Source organism: Galeopterus variegatus, unplaced genomic scaffold (assembly GCF_000696425.1).
Source record: "Galeopterus variegatus unplaced genomic scaffold, G_variegatus-3.0.2 Scaffold1456, whole genome shotgun sequence".
Lineage (NCBI taxonomy): Eukaryota > Metazoa > Chordata > Mammalia > Dermoptera > Cynocephalidae > Galeopterus > Galeopterus variegatus.
Window position 1 is genome coordinate 306,512 of NW_007727567.1, and position 26,689 is coordinate 333,200.

General features: G+C 44.7%; 1 protein-coding gene across 4 annotated transcripts in view; it reads left to right on the top strand.

Annotated features, from left to right (window-relative positions):
- The first annotated feature begins 79 nt into the window (after positions 1-79).
- Positions 80-26,689, top strand: part of PEG3 (paternally expressed 3) — a 27,668-nt gene continuing 1,058 nt past the window's right edge. For 2 of the 4 annotated variants that reach the window (XM_008577145.1, XM_008577146.1), the window contains exons 1-10: positions 80-226; positions 4,215-4,301; positions 9,247-9,322; positions 11,081-11,560; positions 12,157-12,246; positions 12,982-13,101; positions 14,622-14,725; positions 18,238-18,340; positions 19,282-19,374; positions 19,550-26,579. In XM_008577145.1, coding sequence (XP_008575367.1) covers positions 11,167-11,560; positions 12,157-12,246; positions 12,982-13,101; positions 14,622-14,725; positions 18,238-18,340; positions 19,282-19,374; positions 19,550-23,454 — 4,809 coding nt within the window. In that variant the 5' untranslated portion in view covers positions 80-226; positions 4,215-4,301; positions 9,247-9,322; positions 11,081-11,166 and the 3' untranslated portion in view covers positions 23,455-26,579. The remainder of the gene's footprint in view (positions 227-4,214; positions 4,302-9,246; positions 9,323-11,080; positions 11,561-12,156; positions 12,247-12,981; positions 13,102-14,621; positions 14,726-18,237; positions 18,341-19,281; positions 19,375-19,549; positions 26,580-26,689) is intronic. The other 2 variants (XM_008577147.1, XM_008577148.1) reach the window with 2 other exon arrangements.

Consider the following 26,689-nt stretch of genomic DNA (forward strand, 5'->3'; position numbering starts at 1 on the left):
GCTGATTGGCCTTTGTGGAAGCCCCTCCTCTGCAGAGGAGCCCTGACTAGGAGGTGTTGGGTTGCGGCTGGGTGCAGACGCCTGGGAGCAGCGGGAGGAAGAGGGTCGGGAGAAGCTGGCGATGTCCACCCTGGGCTGGTGGCGCCGCAGGGCGCCAGGTGCCATGTGGGCACACTAGACAGCTGCTATCCGAGCCCGGGCGAACTGTGCTGTGTGGTGCGGTGAGGTGAGTTGCTCGCTCTGCCGCCCGCCCGAGCACGCCCTCCTGGCCGCCGTACCTCAGTGTAAGGACGGTATCTAGGGTGCAGTGCTGTGGGGCCATGAGTGGCTGTCCTTCGGCCAGAGTACGGACCACCTCGGCAGGTCCCGGGAGGGACACAGGGCTCTGGCATAGCCACGCCACTGCCGACGGCCGGGGGGTTGCGGGCAGAGCTGAATGGAAAGGCTGCGGAAGCGCCTTCTTCGGGGTCCCAGGGTGGGGGGAGGCCGCAGCGATGCCATCTTGTATGGCCAGGGTCTCGGGGGTGGTCCGCCCTGCGGAGGTGGCAGGGGAGTGTGGGGGGCTCCCTGCGCCATCTTGCCTGGCTTTGTTGGGTTTGTTGGGTGGGGGAGGCAGGACGGTGGCAGCCCTGGGGTAGGGAGCTGGGGTGGCTGAGGTCTTCTGTCATGGGCAAGTCCGTGCAGGCTAGCCGCCAGGGACCCGTGCCTGATAACCGTGAGTGGGGCTGCGGCTCTCTGGTCGTCCCTCAGTTTCCTCGGCTGGGTCTGGGGACTGCGAAGGACCATCCCATCCCATAGGGCCTCTGACTGGCTGGGTCCTCTCGGCCGCCCCGGCACACGCGGGGCCTGTCATTTGGGGGCGGGGCTTATTTTGCCGCAGTGGTGGTAGGAGGGAAGGACCGTAAGGGGGAGGGGCCCGGGGCTGCCGCGCCTGTGAGGTATTTTTTGGGCTCCTCCCACCGGGTGACATCTTTGATGAGGAGCGCCTGAGGTTTGCCGCGCAGGCGCGTTGTCCTGATTGGTTGGCTGAAGATTGGGGCGGGGCTAAGGGCTGTTGAGACTGCAGGTCACTTTGGGCTGCGATGGTCTTGTTAGGCCCCGCCTACCCAGGCGCCATCTTGGATGGGGTGGCCGTGGTTTGCTGCGCAGGTGTGGCCTTGGCTGGCTGGTAGCAGGGAGGGGCACTGCTGGTGGCTGCGGTGGCCTTTTGTTCTTTGCAGTGGTTGAAGGCTGCAAGGTGCTGCCTTCTTACACTTTCTTTCTTAGTCGGGGGGAGGGGGTAGCAACGGAGGCTTGCTGTGCCTTCTGATATCGGGCCATGGCTAGAGGCCGCAGGGCCTTGGATCTGGCTGGGTCTGCGGTCTACAGTCTCCCAGCATCTGGGAAAACCAGACGCCATGCCTAAAGTTTGCCGCAGCTGCCAGTGCCGCGGAGCCATTTGTCCTGAGGGACGGGGGCTATAGTATGTTGGTGTGCCCACTGTTCTGCTTGGCCAAGTCTGGGGGCTGCAGAGGCTCACTCCGTCCTCGGTCGTTGTCAGACCGAAACTTTTTTCACCCTGGGATGGATCTGGCTCCATCTTTTGGCTGTGCCGGGGAGGGGTGGGGGGTGGCGCTACTGGAGGCGGGGGAGCAGAAAAGGTGTGTTGCGAATGCGTTCTGTCAGTGGGTTACGGGGGGCGTCTCTCGGTATTAACAGAGCTTCAGAGCCCAGCCAGCCTTCTCTGGCACCATCTGTGCTGGTCGCAGGGGGCCACCTGAGGTTTAGTGCTCAGGAGCTATTTGGAATGAGAGTAGGGCAGGCTGAAGGGGGGGAGGCCCAAGGAAGAGGCTGTCCTGTCCTGAATGACTGACAGGGCTGCAGAGCCCCGCCTTCCTTGGCGTCATCTTTACTTGCCGAAAAGGTGCGCTTGAGGTTTACTGCGCAGGTGCTGTTTTGAATGACAGCGGGGCTGGCTACAGAAGGACGGAGCGAGGGAGAGGCTATCTTCCTCTGAATGACTGTAGGAATTGCAGAGCTACACCAGCCCTGGTACCATCTTTGTTGGCCGATGGGTGGCAGCCTAGGTGTACTGCGCAGGTGCCATCTTGAATGATGGAGGGGCTGGCTGTCTTCTCCTTACCCGCTCCTACCCTAGCGCTTAGTGGGTTGGCAGTTGGGATAGCCAAAACTTACTGGGCAGGTGCCATCTTGAATGACAGTGGGGCTGTGAGGGAAGAGGACAGGGAAGACCTGTCTTGACCTGAGTGACTGACAGGGACTACGTGGGTAGGTGGGTGTGTTCGTGTTAGCGCGCGCACGCCGGTGAGGCCACCAAGGCATACTGCTCGGGTGCCATCATGAATGACAGCTGTCCCGCCCACCATAGTACTGAGTGTGTTGGCCGGTGGGTGGCTGTCGAGGCGTACTGCGCAGGCGCCATCTTGAATGACAGCAGGCGGGCTGAAGGGATTTCGGGCAGGCGGGACCAGCAGAGCTAGGTTCCTTCAACCTGTGCCTTCGCTGCTAGCCAGGGGGTGGGGCCTGCGCGGGTGAAGTCTAGAGTGGTAGCAAGCTGCAGGGACTGATCCCCCGAACCCCGCCCTGCCATCTTGGCCGGGTGCCGCAGCACCACCATCTTGGGCAGCAGCGCAGACATGACTAGTGGCGCCACAGGGTGGCGCCAAAGCCAAGTCACAGGGGAGGAGACAGGTTCAGCTACGCAGTTGTGGACTCAGTGAGAAAACTGGGGTCCAGAATTCAAAGGTTTTAATAGATTTGGGGAAGGGAGGATTTTAAGTGAGAAAACGGAGTAGGTAGGCTGTGGGTATAAAATTTTGGGGTCTAGGCAATTTTGAGGCTCTGGGGGCAAAAGAGATTTTACTCAAAATCCTACAGCCTGTGGAATAGAGAAATCAGAGGTGTAAGTGGTCTTGAAAGGGGGCAGAGCGTGCGGAATAGGGAGGGGGTGGCTCTACTCAGTGGGAGGGGTGTGGCATTCCACTTGCTGGCCACACCCAGGGGACGGAGGAAGGGAGTGAGGAGGCCGTTCTGGCGCAGAGCCGCTAGAGGGCTGCATAGCTTCCAAAGCTAAGCTGGCTTTGGTGGGGTACTCCCAGTCCTAGCTCCAGTCCTTGCCTTCTTTATTTATTTATTTATTTATTTTTTGAGGTAGGGAGTGACACGCAGGATTTCTACTTCCCAGGTAGTCCGAGTTAAACTATACGTTTGCCAGTGACCGTAGTATTAACAGTAACAGTTGATGTTTATTGAGCATCAGTAAATGTTGAATGGTTTTTAATAAATAAGTTCTTTAACCTCACCAAAATACACTTACCTGACTCTTAGGTCATAATCGTGTAGCTCTTTCCCCCAGAGACCCCTAACTTGATTGAACATATGCTCTGAGGTGCAATGGGACTTGAACTATGTACTTATGTACTGTGTGTCCACTGGGGGCATGTTGGTAAGCCCTAAAATATTGCACACAAGTAATGGTGCCTTTACTTAATAGTAATGATGGTAATAGCGTTAAGGTCCCCAGATAGGCTACTCCCTTGATACTATTTAGATTCATAGCGAAGGTAAATTTCTGGCCCTACTCCACTGATTGTTAAATGACAGAACTGGTTTCAACTAATTTTTGTAATGGGCACCTGTTACTTTGGGTGTTAGTACTCTACATGGTCTGTGGAAAATGTCAGTAGATTTTCAGTTTTTTAAAAAATGGCATTAGATTGATCTGTAATAGTTTGCCTAGAAAATTAATAGTGTGAAGATTAACAGAGTAAGGTGCTAAGAACTGTATGTATCACATAGCACTAATAGTACTTCCTTAGCCATATTTTTCTTTCAGTATTTACCTTCAAGATGTCTTCTTGCCTTTAGAGGGATGGTCAGTGCCACGTAGCTAATAAGTGGCAAATTGGTTTCTTGAATTGATTCATTGGACCAGAGCTCCACAAAAGGTTCTAAGACACCCCAGAGAATGACTTGAATGTCCTTGGCATATAACCTCATTGGGAAAAGGCTATGATTATAGCCCAGGGTGCAACATGAGCCCCAGAGAACAATGTCCATGGCCTTTCCATCCTGGGAGGGAAAGCTGATCTTTCTGGTCTCATTTGACCTTTGCCATTGCAGGAGATGGAGCTGTTGTGAGGTCATTTCCAGCCTGAGGAACCTAGTAACTGCAAAATAAATTTCATACCTCATGTTTTCTTTTCCTTCCACAGCTCTGCCTTCTCGATCATTCACCCTTGTTGGAGACAACTGCAAAGAGGAAGAGGGACTGGGTCCAAATGCGAGGTGGCTGGGTGTAGGTGAGTTGATATCTCTCCTCACAGTGCCACACCCATCGTTGGAGTGACCACTGTCTTTTCTCACCCTGACACTTCCCTACTGCACATATGTTCCACATAGCCACATGAGCACCATATGTGCCCTTTGAGAGCCCATAGACTCTTCTGGTGGATTGCATTCACCAGAAATTTTCCTGCTTGGCCTCAGGCCATCCTTTTTGGGGTCCTACCTCTTTTCCCAATGCTTAGTTATTCCTTTAGGCATACTTTTTCTCTCTGGTTGGGTGATTAAAGAAGTGTGAGAGATCATCTGCTCATCTGCTAGTATTGATTTAGTGTGTACTTTGTGCCAGGTATTGGGAACATGGCCCCAAATGGGAAAGGAAGTGTTTTCATGGATCTCATGATCTATTTGGGAATTAAAGATGTGGAAAACATAATTGTGTGCCTTTGAAACAGAACATTCGCTAGAAAACAGCTCACTTAATCTGGGAGAGGCCATATAGGGCCTCCCTGAGATAGTTGGGGACATTAAAACTGAGCCCTGAAGTACTGTGAATGGTGTGTGTCCTGGTGAGAGTAGTATAAGCAGAGGAAACAAGGACATTCCTGAGGGATGCAGAGAGGAGCTGAAAACTCAGGATGCCTACAGCAAGGAAGTCAAATGGCCTCTGTCTGAGGAGAAAAGGTAAGTTGGGGCTTCATTGTGAAAGGCTTTGCAATCAATGGTAAGTATTTGGGCTTGACCTGAAGTGCAGTGGGAACCTATTGAGGTGTTTTAACCATGGCAGTAACATGATAATCAGATTGGTTGTTTTAGAACAATCATTTGGTTGCAGGGTGCAGAGGGAAGGGTGGACACAGTTGGTGTGGGGAGACCACCTTGAGTGGCTTAGGATAATGGCATGAAGTGAAGTGGGCAGATTGGATAGATGCTGAGGAGGGAGACTCGCTTTCTTTGTCCATGGCTTGCCGACTGATTCTGACCAGATGCAGTGAGTCATGTGATGTGGGGAAATGTGCAGAATAGCCAAAGGCTGTTCATTTGTTCATCCCGTCAGCAAGTGTTGATACTGGGCCTGATCCAGGATAGGATAATGCCAGATGCTGGGTCTCCAGAAGTGAGTGACATAATTCCTGGCCTCTGTGTCTACTGAATGAGTACTCCCATTATAAGGACAGCAAGGAAACATGCTTACCAAGATAGATGGCTGTGCTGGTGGTAGTGTACTGACTACCTGGGGAGAGGCTACCATGCCCAAGAGGCCCTGGTGGTGGGTTGGTGGCTTCCTGGCCCCAGAAAATGCTCCAAGTATCCAGTGGTGCTCAAGCCAGTGGGGACAGAAATCTTTGGCCTAAGAACTCGTGTTGATAGATCTACGTTTAATGAAGCTTGGGAGATTTAAATAAAACCATACCGACACATGACTTGAAATAGGATGTTCCTGTTCCCTTAATTCTGGTTTATTCATTCATGGGGGGAGATCATAGTAGCAGGAACCCAAGTACTCAAAAGTGCATATGATCAGCACATTCCCTCCCTGTAGACAGACCTACAGGGAAAGAAAAACTATAATGAAAAGGTTGCTTGGTGACTATGGAGTCAGAACTAAGAGAATGGGATGAGCTTTATTAACACTGGCCTGTAAGATAGCCTTCTACAGCCATCTGGTCACAGTGAAGCTCTTGCCAGGGTTACCAGATACCTGGAGCCCCTTATCTATGCCCGCGCCCTCCATAATCTCCATTCAAGTTAGGTCTGATCAGAGTAGCACCCTCTCCTATGAAAGATGGTTGAATGAGCCATGCTTGGTGACTTACTTTTTCATGCCCTCTCCACTTGAAAAATTAAGATCAGCCACTTATTGTTACCAAAATATGGTTAAATAAGTCACATGGTCTGAAAGACATTTTGTCTCTGTAAAGTAGCTTTATTTGTCTTGAACCATTTTTGTGCTGGTCATAAAACTGAATTCTTAGATATTATTTCCTCTCTTTTTAAACTTGGGGAAATCCCTCCAGAATGGACAACAGTAAGGAGATTTTGCAGCATTGTGGTAAGTGCTAAGCTTACATGATAGAGGTAAGCCCAGGGTGTTGTGAAGATTTTCTGAGAGAAGCCACCCAACAGACCAGAGGGTGGAGGTCATTTACTGTTTGCTCACATTCCCGTATAAAATTGTTCCCCCCAAAGCCCCCATTGTATCATACGTTTCTTGTTCATAGTTGATTGGACTAGACTTACCCAGTCTAGAGCAGTGGTTCTCAAGGGACAGCTCCTGCCTAGAGCAGTGGTTCTCAAGGGACAGCTCCTGGAATGCTTGTTAGAATGCCTCTTTCTGGGGCAACCACAGACCTGCGTTGCTTTCCCCTCACCCCCACACCCCAGGAAGGCAGCTGCAGTTTTTCATAAGCACCCCAGGTGACTCTTCAGCACACCTGAGTTTGAGAACCACTGCCCTGGAAGGAATTGGGCTGTAGTGTTACTTTCAGACTAAGAATTTGTTTGAAGGGACACTGACTGATGAGTCTGTTGGTGGTGGGTTCTTAAAACAGGCAGGTTAGGCAGGCCTGGGGCTGGGACAGCCTTTTCCTCCATGTGCATGCTGAAGGGGAGAATGGCGGTCTGCAGAAAGAGGCAGGAGAATGGAGCAAGCAAGAAGAGAGAAGAGGCCGCACGGCAGGCTATCCTCAAGAGAAGAAGAGAGTAACGTTCCGGACTTTAAAGTTCTCAATTCCAGCCCCCTTTCAATGACGTAGGTAAACTAAGTCAGGGGGCTGAATCTAGGTTCACCATGATGAGGACCATTCAACATTATCCTGGAAGTCCTAGCTAATGCAATTGAAGAAAAAGAAATGTGTAAATATAGAAAAAGCATTATTTTGAACTGAAAAATCTTATCAGTAAATACTGATTGCAGATAACTTGTTAAACTTATTTATGGGGATTTATTTATTTATTATTTATTTATTTATTTATTTATTTATTTATTTATTTATTTATTTATTTAATGAGTAAATACTGGTTGCAGATACCTTGTTGAACTTATTTATGGGGATTTATTACTATTAACAGCAAAATAAGTAATTTTACTATTAATAGCAAAATAAATAAATAAATCCCCATAAATAAGTTTAACAAGGTTGCAGATACCTTGTTAAACTTATTTATGGGGATTTATTACTATTAACAGCAAAATAAATAATTAATTTTACTATTAATAGCAAAATAAATAAATAAATCCCCATAAATAAGCTTAACAAGGTTGCAGATACCTTGTTAAACTTATTTATGGGGATTTATTACTATTAACAGCAAAATAAATAATTAATTTTACTATTAATAGCAAAATAAATAAATAAATCCTCATAAATAAGTTTTTTTATTTTTTTTAAAAGATGACCGGTAAGGGGATCTTAACCCTTGACTTGGTGCTGTCAGCACCACGCTCAGCCAGTGAGCGAACCGGCCATCCCTATATGGGATCCGAACCCAGGGCCTTGGTGTTATCAGCACCGCACTCTCCCGAGTGAGCCACGGGCCGGCCCCCCCATAAATAAGTTTAACAAGGTATCTGCAACTCCGAACAAAATTGAAAAAATTTACAGAAGAACATAAAACAAGTCTGAAATAAATGAAGACATATGTATCTCATAATGATGAGTGCTATATACATTGTTGTGTCCCGTTTTGCACTTAACTATCTTAGAGATCATTTCATATCCATTTAGGGTTGCCTTATTATTTTAAAAGATTTCATAATAGCCCAGTCTATGAATATACCATATTTTATCTGTTATCAACAGCATTTCATTAAATCTGTTCTTGCCATTACATATCTCGGATAAATTCATAGAAATAGAATTAAAAGGACAGGATATGTTCACTTTTAATTTTCATAAAATTTACATTGCCACATGCACTATATGAGTGTGTCTGTTTCCTCACATGTCCACAAACATAATATATTGTCCATCTTTGTGATTATTCTGTTCCCAAGGCTCTTTTTTTTTTCACTTTGAAATGAGCGTCTTTTGTCTTGATGAGGAGGAGTAGCTAAAATCTGATTTTTTTTCTCTTTTTTAAGGTTTTTTTGTTAAAAATCTTTCATTTTGGATGCTCCTATTGACCAAGGGCTATTCTGTTGGCCTGGTCAGGAAATCTTGAACATGTTAAATTAAGATCATATTTGTTTATTCCAATCCTGAATTTCTTGAAAAAACACTTAGTGGTTTTTGGTACAGAAGTTGGCATCTACCTTGTAACAACAGACTTAGGGGCATTTAAGGGGTCACGTTATTAATGAGTAGGAGTTTCTCTATCTCTTTTCTGTGCTCTGGAAGGGTTTTTATAACATGGTCAATAACTGGTTCACAGAACATTCATTTGGGAAGTTGTTCCTTAAATCATTTCAACTTTATAGATTTCTTCCTTTGTGGTCATGTTTCCTCCACTTCCTGAGTCAGGCTTGGCTATTTATAGTTTCTTAGAAAATTATCAATTTGAAACTTTTTAAGTAAGTCTGCAGTTCATCTAGTGGTGCTTTGTGATTCAAATACATGCCTAATGGGGAGATAAATTTATGTAATACAGAAGTAAATATATAAATTTTATGTAAGAGAATGATAGTTTTATCTTTTTCTCTTTGTGCCTCAGATTTGTTTTTGTTTTTTGTCTTGTTGTAATAGCAGCATTAAGACTTTTATTTCAGCTTTCATAAGTGAGTTTGGTCTGTAGTTTGTTATTGCTATCTTTGTCTCGGGTTTCATATTATTATTCTGGTTTCATAAAGACAATTTTAAAATTTTCTATGGCATGAGAATGACCTTGTCCTGAAGTTATGTAAGGCCTCACTCCATCGTGTCCCAAGTCCCCAGCCATTTGGTGAGCTAATTCTCTGACACTCCTTTTATATTTCTTTCATGTTTCTTAGTCTTTGTATCTCTTTCTTTAAAATGTCTGCAGGTACCTACGTTTTGACTCTGTTCCTGTGGACAGCTGCTTGGTCTGAAGTTCCAGAAAGGATCCTATTCCCAGACAGGTGATTACCTGAGGGTATTTCATTGCCTAAAAGTGACGGCCAGTGTCATCCAGGATACCAAAGCATTCTCCTGGATCTGGATGCCACAGAGCAGGATTGGGCCCTCTGCTCTTGCCTCTCTCCCTTACCAGCACAGAACTCTGCTCACCCTCCCTGGGTGAAGTTTACTTTGTCCCCATGTCTGAAATGTCACACCATTTCTCTGGAGCCCAGTCTGGCCCATTCCCTTCCCTTGCTTAGGGATTTTTTTTTTTTGCCCAGCAGAATATTGTCTATGTTGTGCTCTCTGTTGTGTCTCAGTCCTCCCAAAGAAGGGCAGGAAGGGAGAGGTTGAGTTGCCAAGGTCTTCAGGATTGAGACATGTTGTGTTGGTTGGTGCCAAAGCTCAATAGGAAGGGCAGTTTGCATAGGGAGGAAAGTGGGGTTCCATCACTGAGGAGAAAAAGCATGAGATTAATGAGGTTACTACATTTATTTTCAAGTGATAAGTGATATAAAGTCTAGTTAGAGACTCTTTTTTAACTTTTTTTTTAAAAACACCTTAATTTTAAGCTTTCCTTTTAAAGCAAAGGCAGAGAATTTTTGCTACATATGGTTTTGTTCTTCTCTGGAAGACAGAAGTACAAAACTGTCCAGTAGTTAATTTATCCTCCCAAACCTAGATTTCTTTTCCATATTGCCCTACTTTCTTGCACCCTTGTGCTGACCAGTAATAAAAAGTCTACGTGATAAAACTTAAATGATAGCAAAAATGGCTTAAGTAAAAGGAAATATACAGCTTTAGAAAAGAAGAAAGTTTGAAAATTAATAGATTTATGATTTTCAGATTATGTCAAATCAAAAAAGTTTTTTTGAAAAAGGGCGAGGGTAGATAATAAAATAAAAACACTTAAGGAATAAATGAATGAGGTAAAGAAACAATAGAGAGGATTATTAAAACAAAGTTGGTTCTTTTGAGATAAACTAGACATCTAGCAAGACTGATTGAGGTTACAATGTATAGTAACAACCACAGGCTTGAAGGTCCCTCCATCATACTCTCATTGTCTGTGTAAATAATGTCTGCTTATCAGCTGCACAGGATTCATATGGATTCACCCATAGTGAATTTCATTTTCCTCAGTGTACTAGGCCCTGTTGTAAGAGGGTATTGAGAAGGGATTGGTAGAAAAATGTGCTGATGAGGGTGAGTTGACACTCCAGAATATTCTTTTTGAAACAGTGTTATATACTGTATTTCACTAATTGTTTAAGGGAGGAAATGCTCAGAAATGGCAGGTTGCCCACCATCTCCTACTTACCCCTTTCCATTTTAGCAAAAGAAAAAAATTGACATTGATTTTAGTAATAGCTTTAGGGCCTTGAATATTTTCCATGTGGTTTGTGTTGTGCAGTTAGACCTTTTAGGTATCTTAGCTTACTTAAGCTTCACCATTCTAGAAAGAATGTAGGTGCTGTTTATTCCCATTTCAAAGATTATGAAGACAGACTTCAGGGCATTAGATATACTGCCCATGGTCATATAACCAGTTAACAGAGAGCTAACTGGCATAGGTCAAGCATAGGTCAGTGCGAACCGAGGGGTCATGCTTGTAACTACTGTGCTAAGGCCAGCTTTGTGTAGTTGTGTGTGTGTGCTTCTGTGTACTGGGGGACTTCTATATCCCAGAGCATTGTTGACACCCCGTTAGGGTAGTCCTGCACTGCTACCTGGTCCTCAACTTCTGGGACATGTGTATATCTCCTTACGATCTACAGGTCCCTGAGTACTGACTGTCACAGGCTGCCGCGTCTTTCCCGTTGACTCATGTTTGGTTCCTCCAGTGAAAATTTTACTTAGAGAAATGCTGCCTCCAAAGCACTTGTACGCCACCAAACCTAAGAAGTTCTGGGCCCCAAATCTGTATGAGCTAGACAGTGACTTGACTAAGGAGCCGGATGTCATCATAGGAGAAGGCCCAACTGACTCTGAATTCTTTCATCAGAGGTTTCGGAACCTAACATATGTGGAATTTGTTGGGCCTCGGAGGACCCTGATCAAACTCCGAAACCTCTGCCTCGATTGGTTGCAGCCGGAGACGCGCACCAAGGAGGAGATCATCGAGCTCTTGGTCCTTGAGCAGTACCTGACCATCATCCCTGAAAAGCTCAAGCCTTGGGTGCAAGCAAAAAAGCCGGAGAACTGTGAGACACTCGTCACTCTGCTGGAGAATTACAAGGAGATGTACCAGCCAGAAGGTGAGACTCTCCAGGGGGTGGTGTCCGTTGGCGCAGGTGGCAAGCACTCCCTGGGGTCAGCTTCGGCACTACTGATGGATGCTCTTGGCCAGATCATTCTCTTATTGTGGAGTGGGGGCCAGGGGCCATCCTGTGCACTGTGGTATGTTGAACCTTATTTGTAGCCTTCTCCTTCTGGATGTGACAATCCAACATGTCTTCATATATCACCAAATGTTCCCTGGGGGACAAAACCACCCCTGCTGAGAACCATCGCTCTGAGTCAGGAAAGGGGAAAAAAGACACTTCTGGAAGGAATTCCAATAGGAAGAGAACTTCCCCTGATCTATGCCCTTTTGGTTCCGTGCCCTAGGAAGTTGTCTGTTGGCTGTTCGTGTCTGGGGGTGAGGTGTAGGTGGTCATAGCCACATTTCCTGCCCAGTTTTTCAGTGGCAGGAGTGGTTGGAAGCCACCTAAAGGTTTTGAGCTGAGAAATAACAGGATCAGATCACTCCAGCTACTTGTGTGTAGGGGGAGGGTTCAGGAAATGGAGAAAACTTGTGAGAATACAGACCAGATATGATAAAATGTTAAGTTGGTGTTTGGTATCCTTTCAGACGACACCAGCAGTGACGTGACCAGCGACGACGACATGAGCCGCAAGGGAAGAGAGACTCCACCACCTCGCTCTGTCCATTCTTTCAGCAGTGAGTAACAAACCCTGTCGCTCACATCACTTAGGAGGGCGTTTCCAGGTGCCTTATTACATGGAGGCACAGTGGGCTTCGAGGCATGCCATCCCCAGAGTGGTTGGTATCACTCAGAGGTCTGAGGGGAGAGTACATTAATTGACATAATAAGGCATTTTTATATCAAAACAGGCACCAATAGATGAAGTGAAATATAAGCATTTTTTAAAAATGAAAAAGTTTTTAAATCTATTTGGAATTTATAGCAGTTTGCTTCAAACTGTACCCCCAGCCTCCCCAGGAGGGTTTGTTAAAGATAATTCAGTAAACTTTTTGAGGGAGCATTATTTTCTTGGGTTTTGTTTTGTCGCAGTAGAATAATGTGCACTTTACGATCAGCTGGTGTGAGCCAGACAGTAGAGGGTCTGCAGTCCATTTTCCTGAACTTGGACTTGACCACTCAGTAACTGGGGAACCAGCCAATGGTCTGAAATGGGAGCTGGCTTCTGGACTGAGTTTTGGAACTTGCTTTGAAGCAAGCTCCACTTGGGCAAAGCCTCCAGAAATCATATTGCAGGTATAGGATGGGGAAGAGGCCAGACTGAGTCCAGGAGTCTAGAGCCCTTGGTTTTGGATCCATCTTACCAAGAGAGGAGTAAGGATAGCATCCTTTTCCCAGGGGCTGTGCATGTGTGTGAAGGGGGAACTGGCTTGTCAAAGCTATTTGCTAACTACTGAAATATCTAACCTCAGGTGACTGTGACCAGGACCGGGATCGAGACCAGGACCAGGACCGGGACTGGGACAGGAGGGGCAGAAGCAGAGACGTGGCATCTCGAGACCGCTGGTCATATACCAGAAATCCTAGAAGCAGTAAGTCATCTGCTGACCTGCACCTGGTGCAGGTGCTATGTGTTATGTGCATGGGTTCGAGGGCAAAATGACAGGGACCTGGGAAGTCCCTTGCCCTTCAGTTTGGATTGTACTCTGGTTCCCCCAAAGTGTAGTTGAAGACTCCTGTTCATTAAGTTCTGCTTAGTTGTACCACTAAGTAATTACCACTTTTGACATATACATTCATTTTTATCTGTATTACTGTGTGCTCAATACTTTTCTTCAGCTGGCACATTTTATTTTTAAACTAGAAGTTTCTGTATAAAATACTGTGCTGCTATGAAAATTGAAAACTAGTATAAAGCTATACCATACGTAGAAGGTATAGTAATGAAAATATGTTGTAACAGTGTTGTTAACTAACTAAGAATGCTTGCCTGGGCCTCATGCAAGTGTTAGGGAAGTGCCACATATGAGTGCCAGGCCTGACTTTCTTATTGATTAGAAAAGAATTGGAAAGGAACTAATCATCACCTCAGTATTTTTGGTGTTCATACTGCCAGAAATCATCTCTTGTTGCTTCTGGAATTTGAGAACACTGCGGTAGGCAGTGGGGTACCCCTAAAACTGTGATCATGGAAAGGATATCAAAACTAGATGCTGTTCAAAGCAGTGACCCTGCTATTTTTCTCATACCATCTCCATGTCACAGTTAAGGAGACTGAGAGGATACATGATGAAGGACAGACGGGTAGGTACTATGCCTGGACCCACACAGCTTTGAGTGCGATTTGAACTGCCTCTGGCAATAGGCACAGAAAGAAAAGGTGGGGCTCCTGGCCCTCACCTGATTCTGGGATGTTGCAGGGCCACTGTGTTTATTGGCTCTTTAGAGTCTGCCTCAGATTGCAAAGAAGAGAAATTCACACACACACACACCCACCCACCCACATAAAAGTGAAGCCACAGATACAAAAAGCCCATTTATTTAGGAATTGTCTACATGGCCAACCAGGTTAATCAGGCAGTGTACCTCTCAGCCTAAGACAGGACAACTCCACAGAGCAGGACAGACAAACTGTCAGGATATAGACTCTCCCAGGGGTAACATGAGTCTAAGTTCTTATTCTCACAACAAATGCGCAAGATCCCTTTGACCTTGAGAAATTGCTACGCCTCCACCCACCACCACCACCACCACCACCACCACCACCACCACCACCACCACCACCACCACCACCACCACCACCACCACCACCACCACCACCACCACCACCACCACCACCACCACCACCACCACCACCACCACCACCACCACCACCACCACCACCACCACCACCACCACCACCACCACCACCACCACCACCACCACCACCACCACCACCACCACCACCACCACCACCACCACCACCACCACCACCACCACCACCACCACCACCACCACCACCACCACCACCACCACCACCACCCCAGCTGGTGTCAGAGTTGAGTGGGTCAAACTTGGGACCTGCTAGGTTGGATTGGGCCTTGCTCTCTTCTGAAGTCTTTTCTCTTCCCAGGGCTGCCGCAACGGGATCTTTCCCTTCCTGCGATGGCAAAACCAAGGTTTGATGTGGAAAGAGATGACAACAGGGACTCAGTGGATTATGAATCCCGATCCCAGGTATGCTCAGGTTTCCTCTCTTTCTGGAAAGGCCATCTTTATGTCATGGCAAAGATGCCTTTCTTTCCCTAGATGATATGTTATCTGCCCCCCACCCCTAGAATCCTACACAGGGCTGAGAGCCCCCGTCACTCCCTCGAGGAGCCTATCCCATCCCCACAGGTCTGCTGTTGCCTGTTTTCTGATTCACTCATGTAGTGAGAGGAATTCTTGTCCCTTCAACATATGTGGTTACTTGGTAAGTTGGTCACATTGGCCATCCTCTGTGGGCCCAGGGAAGCAGAGCAATTCTGGAGACTTTTTTGGTTCTCAGGAGGGAGCCAGGAAAGCTTCAGGTCTGTAGAGCAGACCAGCTAGAGAGAGCAAAGGCTCTGGAGCTGTTGAGAGCTGGGTTTGAAGTCCAGCTCTGCCACCTGCTAGCTGTGTGGCATTGGGCCATTTACTAAACTAAGCTGAACCTCGGTTTGCTCATCTATAACATGGGTGTGGTGATTGCTCCCATGGGTACTGAGAGGAGTCAGTGAACTTCACACACACAAACACACACAAATATACATAAAGCGCCTTCTACACTGCCTGGCATATGTAGGCACACCATGAGTGTTAGAGTTCATGGCAGTTGTGGGTTAAGGGGCAGTTTGTGCCAGGGAGATTGGAGGAGGGGGAAAGGATGTGGGATTTGAGCTGGTTCTTGAGGAAGAAGGAGAGGGGTCGCTTTGACATAGTAGAGTGTGGAGGAGGACTTCAGCACCAACGCAGCTTAGAAAGGAGGGAGGAACCAGTGAGCTGAGCCACCTTTTTCTTCACAATTGAGTGCCTATGTCAGACAGTAGGCATACGTCCTGGGAAGTACAGCAGTAACCAAAACAGATGGGGCCCTGCCCTGAGAAGCTTTTGACAGTCACACACGTAAATATTCATATAAATATTGTGTGTAACTGCTGATGGTTCTGAGTATGCTCCAGGAAAAATAGAGGGTTAACAATAAATTGTAACAGGAGTCTTAATTAGAATTGAAGGAAAATGTCTTTAAGCAGTAACACTTGACATGTCTAGGATGAGCAGGAGCAGGCTGGGTTAGATGTTGGGTTGAAAAGATCCCTGGCTTTAGGGAGAACTTAGGCAAAGGCTCTGAGACAGGAACTGAATGAACAAAGTCCAGACTGGCTGGGACACCAAAGAAGTGCTGGGAGACGGGCTGGAGGCACAGGTGGGCCTGGACACTGGTGTTCTGGTACTTGGACTTTGTCTTGTTTTGATTTTTAAATGCCCTTCCTTGACAATGTGTGAAGAGTTGTCAACTAAGCCCTGTATCTGCATAGCCCAGAAGTCTGGAAGCCACTGATTCCTACTGTTGGTACAGTGCAAACTGCAGCAGCAGGTGATAAAAGTTATATTTGAGGGTGTACAAAAAAAATTCTCTGATCACCTTTTAGCATCATGTATAAATCTCTTCATTGTTCCTGTTTATGGGACATATTGTGAAAATTAAATTGTGCCATGTTAACATTGTCCTCAGGGCAGCATCTCTTCCAGTTGAATTTGTTTGCAGCTCATAGACATTTAGGTGTCATTGTTGATCACAAACACAAAGTGAACAGCTGTTTTAGGGCTACCCACTTGTGTAGGTTAACTTAAGTTAAATATCAATAAACTTAATTTTAAGTCAAAGAATCCTTTTTCTTTCATATGAGCAATGTAGATCAGAATTTAGTGTACATTTGTTTTACTCAGAGAGAAAAATATGAAAAATAACGCTTCCCTCTGCGGTTGTCTTCAGGGCTCTGTCCATCCCAGGAATGGTGACCCTTTGGCCCTTCACCCTCCCAAGTTCTTGACCTCAGCTGCTCTCTGCCAGCCCCCAAGTTGTGAGCTCTGGTTTCCTCCATCTCACTACAAGCACATCTGTATGTCCACCCACTCTTTCTTTCATTATTGTAAGGAAGTGCTGAGACGATAGGAGGCACCATTGCAAACCTGAATATAACAGAGCTCCTGTTTCTGAGGAACCTGCAGTATGGTGAGAGGAGATGGGCACCCACAAAAATAATATTATTTAGCTTTATGAGGTGATAGTTGTACTGATTTTTGCAATGCCTCCTGAGTTTTTATCGCTTGTTCATTGTCCTGGAAATTCTCAGTGCTAACCTTAGAAGAGTTTCAGTTTTGAAGCTCTGCTCTGTATCTTTGCCCTACTTAGTTTTTGTTGTTATCTTTGCTTTTTAATGACTGTTAACACTGGCAGTTGCATAAATGAGGCTTTCCTGTTAAACTATAATGCCTGTACCCCTTTCTCTTTCTTAGTAGGAGATACAGCTTATTCAGCAAACGCTGTCTTTTTTTGCTACATTTTCCATGTTGCTATAACATCCACGCCTCTTCCCGGCAATAGAATTATAGTAAATTTAATACCAAAATATCTATATTTTCCTTACATAGTTTTTCTTAATATTTAAACAACACATCATGTTGTAGAAAATCCTCACCCAAAATATTACAAGGCAGATAGATACTCTTCTCCCCATCTTATAGATGAATAACGGAGACTCAGAAAGATTTCCATTCCCAAAGTTGTACAGCTCATAAATGATGTGGTCCTCCTTTGATCCTAGAGTTCTCTCCAGCTCCAAAGCTTGTGGGCTTCCCATAGTACCATCTCCCTCTCAAGTCTCTCTCCAGGCTTTGGTGCCATCTTCACTGGAACCACCACTCACTGAAATCCGTGATGTTCTAGTGCAGTCCTCTGTCAATAAACAAAGGTCCATTAGGATCCTTCATAGAAGATTCTCTTGAGTAGTGCAGGGAATTTTTAAATTCTTTTTAAGGAAAATACCCATTAAAACAGACAAGGCAGCTATAAAATAACCCTCAGTGCTTACAGTTATTCCTGGGTTATTTGGAAATTCTGCACACTGGAATTACCCACAGCATAGCTATGCCATGCATGGAGGAACAGAGAGAGAGGTTTAAATCACATATCCTGACCAAACGTCTGCTTGACTGCATCTTCTATCCATTCCCCAAATATGCCATGCATGCTTTGATATGTAGCTTGTTCAAGCTTTCCCACCAGTCATCCTCTGTATGTATCATAATCTCACCCACCGCTTATGGCCACAACTGAGGCCCTCTGTAAAACTTTTGCTCACTGTTCAGGCCCGTCCTGAACTGTCCCTCTATGAAACTCATTTAGCACTTATTATTTGTATCCCAATTTATTGTTTATTGTTCTCTAATTGTTTCATGAGTCTTTTCTCTCCAAACAAATTATAAGCTGCATGAGGGCAAGGAATATGTGTCATGCGTCTTTGGGATCTGCCTCAGAGTGTAGCACCAAGGTAGGTACGATGTAGGCCCCTAGTAACACTTGACTTGGATCACTCAGAATCCCAAATACTGTGAGCACTTTCTGTGTAACCTCGTGTATATAGTTCCCATGTCGCCAACATTATTCTCTCTCTGGACATCTGTGGGGACAGACTCCATTGAGAGGGCTGTGTTTGCCGTTTTAGGATGCTGAATCATACCAAAATGTTGTGGACCTCGCTGAGGACAGGAAGCCTTACAACACGATCCAGGACAACATGGAGAATTACAGGAAGCTGCTCTCACTGGGTAAGTAGCTACTTCTCTGAGTCATTCTCAATCCAGTCTGGAGCATTTCAAGCTCTTTTCAAGCTTCAGGACAGTGGAGTCCATGTTATTATATTTGGGCTTCAAGGGAATGCTTTGAAAGATTTCAAGCAGGGGAATTAATGATGAGATATATGTTTTTAAGAAATCCCTTCGGGGGGTCGGGGGGAAGAAGATACAACAACTACAACTACTTGAAGTTGATACGACAAGCAAACAGAAAGGACATTGTTGGGTGGGAAGGAGGAGAGGGCAGAGGGAGGTAGGTTTTGGTAAGGGGCTATAATAATCAACCACAATGTATATCGACAAAATAAAATTATAAAATAAGAAAAGAAAAAAAAAAAAGAAATCCCTTCGGCTTTGGGTGAAGAATACATTGTATAGGTTGGACTTGATAACTTTTCTAGAGTGGTGGCAGTGGAGATTTTTAATTAATATATTTAGAATGGGATTCTGAGTTCCCATGTGGACTCTCTTGGAAGACATCTAGCCCAGGTCAGAGTAGGCCATTGATTGTGCAGGTCTGTGAGGCCATGGGGTCTTGGAGCAATGTGTTTGGAGAGCAGGTGGAGAAAGGGCAATCAAGAGGTGGGAGGAAGACCATGGAAGCCAGTGAAAAAGAGTATATCAAGACTTGAGAAGTAGTTACAAGAAGGTGAAGACTAAAAGAGGATGCGCTGAATTTAGGGACACATGGGGTCTTGTAGATTTCTGGATGGAGTCTGGAGAATTAATTAAGATGCAGTTTTATATGGGTTAAGGAATGGATGGTTAGGGAGGTGAGACAGCAAATGAAAGACATCCAGAGAATTAGATATGGGCCCCTTCATATCAAGTGGCTCAGAGAAAGAGATTAATCTATGGTGAAGAGTCTTGGTCCCCAACTCAAACTTGAGCTGTCGTATTGTTCTTGCAACCAGGAGTGAAGCTTGCTGAAGAGGATGGCCATTCTCACATGACACAAGCCCACTCATCGAGGTCCAAGAGAAGTGCCTACCCAAGCACCAGTCGAGGTAAGCACCAGGCAGATCCCACAGAGGAGCCATGCAACCAGTGAGATGCATATTGAGAAACTTTCTACACTTTCCATTCCCAAACATCACAGAAAGGTGCTCTGCTCCAAGTTCCAATGTCATTTTGTACAAGTACGGGGATTAGGGAGTATTTATATTTGGGGTTTCTTTCCAGGTCTGAAAACTGTTCCTGAAGCCAAAAAGTCAACTCACCGACGGGGAATTTGTGAAGATGAATCTTCGCATGGGGTGATAATGGAAAAATTCATCAAGGATGTGTCACGCAGCTCCAAGTCAGGAAGAGCAAGGGAGCCGAATGATCAGTCGCTGAGGTTCCCCAGAATGTCAGATAATAATTGGAAGGGCATTTCATTCAACAAGAGGGAGTCAGTGATCCGAGAGAGGAGTTATGAAGGTAATGCTACTAGGGGAGGCAAAAGACTTAACTCAAACCTTATTTCTAGAAAGAAAGTTCTTGAAAGAAAAAGACGCTATCATTTTGACACAGATGGGCAGGGCTCAGCTCATGATCAGAATGGCTGTGCTAGGAAGAAGCCCTTTGAATGTAGTAGTGAGATGAGGAAAGCCATGAGCATGAGCAGTCTGAGCAGCCTCAGTGCCCCCTCCTTCACTGAGTCGCAGCCAGTTGATTTTGGAGCAATGCCGTATGTATGTGATGAGTGTGGGAGGTCATTCAGTGTCATCTCAGAATTTGTAGAGCACCAGATCATGCATACTAGAGAGAACCTCTATGAGTATGGCGAGTCCTTTATTCACAGCGTTGCTGTCAGTGAGGTTCAGAAAAATCAGGGTGGAGGGAAACGCTTTGAGTGTAAGGAATGTGGGGAAACCTTCAATAAGAGTGCCGCCCTCACTGAGCATCGGAAAATCCATGCTAGAGAGTATCTCATGGAATATAAGGAACAGGAGTGTGAGGAGACTATCATGCCTAGCCCAACCTTCAGTGAGCTTCAGAAGATATATGGCAAAGACAAATTCTATGAATGCAAGGTGTGTAAGGAAACCTTTCTTCATAGCTCTGCCCTGATTGAGCACCAGAAAATCCATGGTAGAGGGAACCTCAATGATGACAAAGATAATGAGCGTGAACGTGAGCGAGGGGAAGCCTTTATGCCCAACTCAGCCCTTAATGAGTTTCAGAAAATGTACAGTAAAGAGAAAATCTACGAATGTAAGGTTTGTGGGGAGACCTTCCTTCATAGCTCATCCCTGAAAGAACATCAGAAAATTCATACTAGAGGAAACCCATTTGAAAATAAGGGTAAAGTGCGTGAGGAAACCTTTATTCCTGGTCAGTCTCTTAAAAGGCGTCAGAAAACTTACACTAAGGAGAAGCTCTACAGCTTTAAAGATGGCAGGGATGCCTCTAGGCAAAGCTCAGACCTCAATGAGCATCAGAAAATTCATTCTCAAAAGCACCTCTTTGAAGCCAGGGGATATGAGAAATCTGTCATTCGTAGTGTGCCCTTCACTGAATCTCAGAAGAGTCATACTATAACAAGACCTCCTGAAAATGAGGAAGACGAGAAGGCATTCACTATCAGCTTTAACCCCTATGAAAACCAGAAATTTCCCACTAAAGAAAAAGTCCATGAGGGGAAATCATATGAGAGGTCTGTTATTCATAGCTTAGCCTCTGCTGAAGCTCAGAAAAATCACAATGCAGTGGGGCCCAGTAAACTGAAAATGATTGCAGAGTCTACCATTCAGAGCTCAGATGTTGTCAACCATCAGAGGTCTGTTATCCATAGCTTAGCTGCTCCCAAACCTTCAGATAGTCAAAATGGAAATGAATTGGTTGAATACAATGAAAAGGGAGAATCCTCCCCTTACATTTCAGACCTTAATGATAAGCGACAGAAGATTCCTGCCAGAGAGAACCCTCTTGAAGAGGGTAAGAACAACTGTGAAGATTCTGTTATACAGAGTGTATCCCATACAAAACTTCAAAAAAGTCTTACTGGAGAGGGATCTGGTGAAATTAAGCAGGATACTGAATTCTCTGTTCCTAGCTCAGATGTTCGTCAGTACCGGAAGGCTCGTGCTAAGAAAAAGTACATAGAACATAGGGACAATGAGACCTCTGTAATTCACTCCCTAGCTTTTGGCAGACAGCAATCAGTTCACCCTAGAGAGAAGCTCTATGAATGTCAGGAGTGTGGGGCGTCCTTTGCTCATAGCTCTGATCTCACTGAGCACCAGAAAATTCATGATAGAGAGAAGCCCTCTGGAAGTAGAAACTATGAACGATCTGTCATATGCAGCTTGGCTCCTACTGACCCTCAGACAAGTTATGCCCAGCAGCAATATGCTGAAGAGCAAGCACGCAACAAATGTAAGGAATTTGGGCAATGCTTTGCTACCAGCCAAGAAGTTGGTGCACATCAGTATATCTATGCCCAGGAGAAGTCCCTTGGTGAGGAGTCCCATGGCAAGGAGCCCCATAATGAAGAGACCCATAGCGAGGAGTCCCGTGATGAAGAGACCCATGATGAGAAAACCCATGATGAGAAGACCCATGGCAAGGAAACTCATGGTGAGGAGACAGTTGAAGACTCCGTCATTCAAGGAGGAGGCATGAATGAACCTCAGAAGGATGACCCTGGCGACACAATCTACGAATGTCAGGACTGTGGACTAGGCTTTGTGGATCTCACAGACCTCACAGACCATCAGAAAGTCCACAGCAGGAAGTGCCTCGTTGATAGTCGTGAATACACACATTCTGTAATTCACACCCATTCCATCAGTGAATATCAGAGAGAATACACTGGAGAGCAGCTCTATGAATGCCCCAAGTGTGGGGAATCTTTTATTCATAGCTCATTCCTTTTTGAGCATCAAAGAATTCATGAACAAGACCAGTTGTATTCCATGAAGGCATGCGATGATGGTTTTATTGCTCTCTTGCCTATGAAACCACGAAGGAACCGTGCTGCAGAGAGGAATCCTGCTCTTGCTGGGTCCGCTATTCGGTGTCTTCAGTGTGGACAGGGCTTCATTCATAGCTCTGCCCTTAATGAGCATATGAGACATCATAGGGATGATGAGTTGCTAGAGCAGAGCCAGATGGCTGAGGAAGCTATCATTCCAGGCTTAGCCCTCACTGAGTTTGAGAGAAGTCAAACTGAAGAGAAACTCTTTGAATGTACAATCTGTGGAGAATCCTTTGTCAGTGCCGCAGAACTTGGGGATCATCACATAAGAATTCATAAGAATGAGCCCTATGAATATGGGTCCTCTTATACTCATACCTCATTTCTTACTGAGCCCCTGAAAGGAGCTATACCATTCTATGAATGCAAGGATTGTGGGAAGTCCTTTATTCATAACACCATCCTCACTAAACATAAGGAGCTTCACCTGGAAGAAGAAGAAGAAGAAGAAGAAGCAGCAGCAGCCCAGGAAGTTGAAAACAATGTCCTCGTTCCACAAGAAGTTCTGCGGATTCAGGGGTCAAATGTAGAGGCTGCCGAATCAGAGGTGGAGGCTGCGGAGCCAGAGGTAGAGGCTGCAGAGCCAGAGGTAGAGGCTGCTGAGCCAAATGGGGAGGCTGAAGGGCCAGATGGAGAGGCCGCAGAGCCAAATGGAGAGGCCGAACAGCCAAACGGAGAGGCCGAACAGCCAAATGGGGATGCTGACGAACCTGATGGTGCAGGAATCGAAGACCCAGAAGAAAGAGCTGAAGAGCCAGAGGGAAAAGCTGAAGAGCCAGAAGGAGATGCTGATGAGCCTGACGGTGCAGGGATTGAAGACCCAGAAGAAGAAGATGAAGATCAAGAGATTCAGGTTGAAGAACCATACTATGAGTGCCATGAATGCACAGAAACCTTCACTTCCAGAGCAGCATTTGGTGAGCACCTGAAAACCCATGCCAGCATGATCATATTTGAGCCTGCAAATGCCTTTGGGGAGTGCTCGGGCTACATTGAACGTGCCAGCACCAGCACAGGTGGCACCGATCACGCTGATGAGAAGTACTTCAAATGTGATGTCTGTGGGCAGCTCTTCAATGACCGTCTGTCCCTTGCTAGACACCAGAACAGCCACACTGGCTGAGAACACCAGGGTAAAGGTTGGAAAGCCTTCATCTAGGACTTGACCCTTACCAAACCACAGAGAATTCAAACCAACTCATAATAATGTCTGTAGGAAACTTACCTTAGCAAGTACACACCTGACTTAACATCAGACAACTCAGACTGAAAAGAGACTAAATGTGGAGACTCCTTCAGTCTTAGGTCTCCCCTGTCACACATCGGTGCATCTGCATGTGGGAAAGCCACAGTGCATATCTTACCTTCCATCTAAGCAACCAAATTGAGGGAAAATCCTATGATTATTCTAGACTAGAGAGATTGCCCCAATCAACTGTAAATGGCACTCCTGTAGCCTATACATAATGTTTCTTGAGGTGTACATAAAATAGCAAAAATCATAGCAGAACAGCAATCACCTATATTTGGATTTAATATGTTATACAGTTACAGTTTACTGCGTAGAAGTACCTTACCTGTACTCTGAAATTTTTTTTTTTTTTTTGGAGGAGGGAGAGAGCAACAATTTAGAATATATTTGTAAATGTCTTAGATCCTTAGTGCATTTTGAACCTTCTCAGTATCTTTTTGAGTAATTGACTGTGTTTTGTTCTTTACTCTTAAATAGTCTTGTAAGGTGTAGGCATGAAAGATAACATGTCTTTTATTCTTTGCTGTTTGAAAAGAGAAGTACTTTTAGCTTCCTTCTGCAGCCATTTTGTCTGCACCAATACTTTGGAACCTAATGTTGTGTAAGCCTTGTACAATATGTAGATTGGCCTTTTGTGACCCAAGTTCATTGGTTGCCACATTGTATGCACTTTGCAGTGAGTGGTTTTCATGCAAAAATATTAGAAGTTTGATTTTTAAAAAAATTTTTTAAACCAACTCAATGTGTGTTTGACAGTGAATTCGTAAAATCTGAAGCTTTTCCCTGTAAATGTTACATCTTTGCCTTTAAAGAATGGGTTGCAACCATCACTACATCACAGTAGTGCCTAATGAAGGTTGAGAACCATAGGAGAGGCTCTCATGCTGTAAATAAGGATGCAGGCTAATGACCTTTCATCACTTCCTTTGTGCGCTTCCTGCCTTAAGTGACAAGTAGCAATGTGGCTTGGGTCGCCTGTCCAGCATTAGTTTGTGCTACCACAAGTCAGTTCTAACCCTGGGTGCCCAGGAGCTAGTATCCTTAAATCCTTTCTATCACTAAACTTAATTCTCTTATGTACCTGTCTGATCCTCTTAACTCTGTGTCTAACTTGGATTTTTTTGTAAAAAATCAAAAAAAAAAATAAAAGCTTTCTTTACAGCCAACCCAAGCTTAACATGGACTCAGGTTCCCCAGCAGCCTTAATTTGTTTTGTTACCATCTGTTTCTTCTCTTTCAACATTGCTAAATATTTCTGAGCCATCCATTAGAGTGTTGTGTTTGTCTGATCGCCTCAGTTTTCCTCTTAATCACAAACCTCACAGTTTGAGGTTTCTGTGTGTGCTATTCTGTGAACCACCCATGCTCCTTTGCTTCCCTTCCCCTCATATAATAACTATATTAATAAGTTTTTGGCCTTGAGTTGGCTGAAAAAAAAATTAAAAGTAAAGAAACAATCTTTAAAAAAGCAGATCTCTAGATTACATAGCGAAAAATAAGCGCTGATCATTTGAACAAGCAAAATTAAAATACCCACTGGGGGAAACGTGTCTGAATCTTACTCTCCTAGATCTGCGGGACTAGGGCTCATGGGGAGTATGTCAAAGCTGCAGTGAATGCCAAAGTCTAGAGAGGTTGTAGAGCTGAGAGCAAGAAACAGAAGTGAGTAAGCCAAAGAAAGGAGTCCTAATACATCACCAGACCTAGGAGGGAGAGGAGACAGACAGAAGAAAATACTGGAAGCAGGAATGGGACGGCCAGGTTGGCGAGAATGAGTTGAGTGGGGTGTCCTGAACAGTTTGGAAGAAGGGGCCTTTTTGACAGTATTGTAGAGGTGAGGGCTGGCTGCATAAGAAAACCCAAGGTCAGAATGGACATCAGGAAAACTGAGGGGCAGTGGGGCACTGCATCAGAAGAGGACCCTTGAAATGGGAGTCAGTGTTGATGTCGTCAGTTGAACTTGGTGGGTTAATTACTGTTGGCAGTGTTAATTGTAGACGTTTCTCAGAAAGCAACTTGTCGAAAGTCAGGTTGTCTATCCCAACCTTAAGTTAGTGAAAAATTAGGAACTTAAATGCCAAAACTTCAGGGGAATGATTAAGTAAATGTATCAGTGGGCTCTTATGCAGCTGTTTAAAAATGATAATCGTGAAGAGTTATGTAGCAACGTGGAAGTATATTTACAGAATATTAAGTGGAGAAAGCAGGACACAAAATTATATTTATACTACAATTATAACTGTTTAAAGTGTATGCTTATAGTCAAAAGCTGTTGTGTTGTTGTAGGCTTATAGTTGAGCATTATTTTCTTAAATTTCTTGAATGTTCTTTACAGTAGTATTACTAAAAAGGTTCTGATCACATTTCCATTGTGAACATAATTTGAATTCATTATCAATCATTTGGAAAATACAGAAATGTGGAGGGAAAAAAAATCCATATCCTCACCATCCAAAGACAGATAATACTCTTCAGTATCTTGTTTATTCTTGTTTCTGTGCACAGGTTTATGATAACTGTGTCATTATGTGTATTCAAAATAGCTATTGTTACTTTTGTGGGTTATAGTTAAGTACTTAATTTTTTCAAATGTTTCTTATAGTAGTGTCCTGTTAACAAAGTTTAACATGTATGTGTCCATTATAAGTATAATGTGTACCCAGAGGAAAAATCAGAAAATAAGCAATTAGAAAAGAAAAAAAATTCACCCATACTCCCAACACCCACCAACTACTGTTAACATCTTGATCTGTTTCTTCCATCTTCTTTCAGTGCACAAGCTTGTGATTATAACAGTGTTAAATATGTATGCATAAAGTCTAAAATGAAAAGAAATGTGGAAAATAATTAAAATAGTGTTGCCAACTGTGGGATTATGGTTAACTATTTTGTCTCAAATTCCTTGAATAATCTTTGGTGTTTTTGTACTAAATTTTATGTATGTATTTTTCCATTACAAATATAATACATACTCATAGAAAACTTTGGGAAATTTGGTAAAGTAAAAGAAGGAAATTCACCCATATTCCCAACAACTACTGTTAACATCTTGATCTGTGCACTGGTCTGTGATTATTAGGATGTTGATAAATATGAATATCAAAGA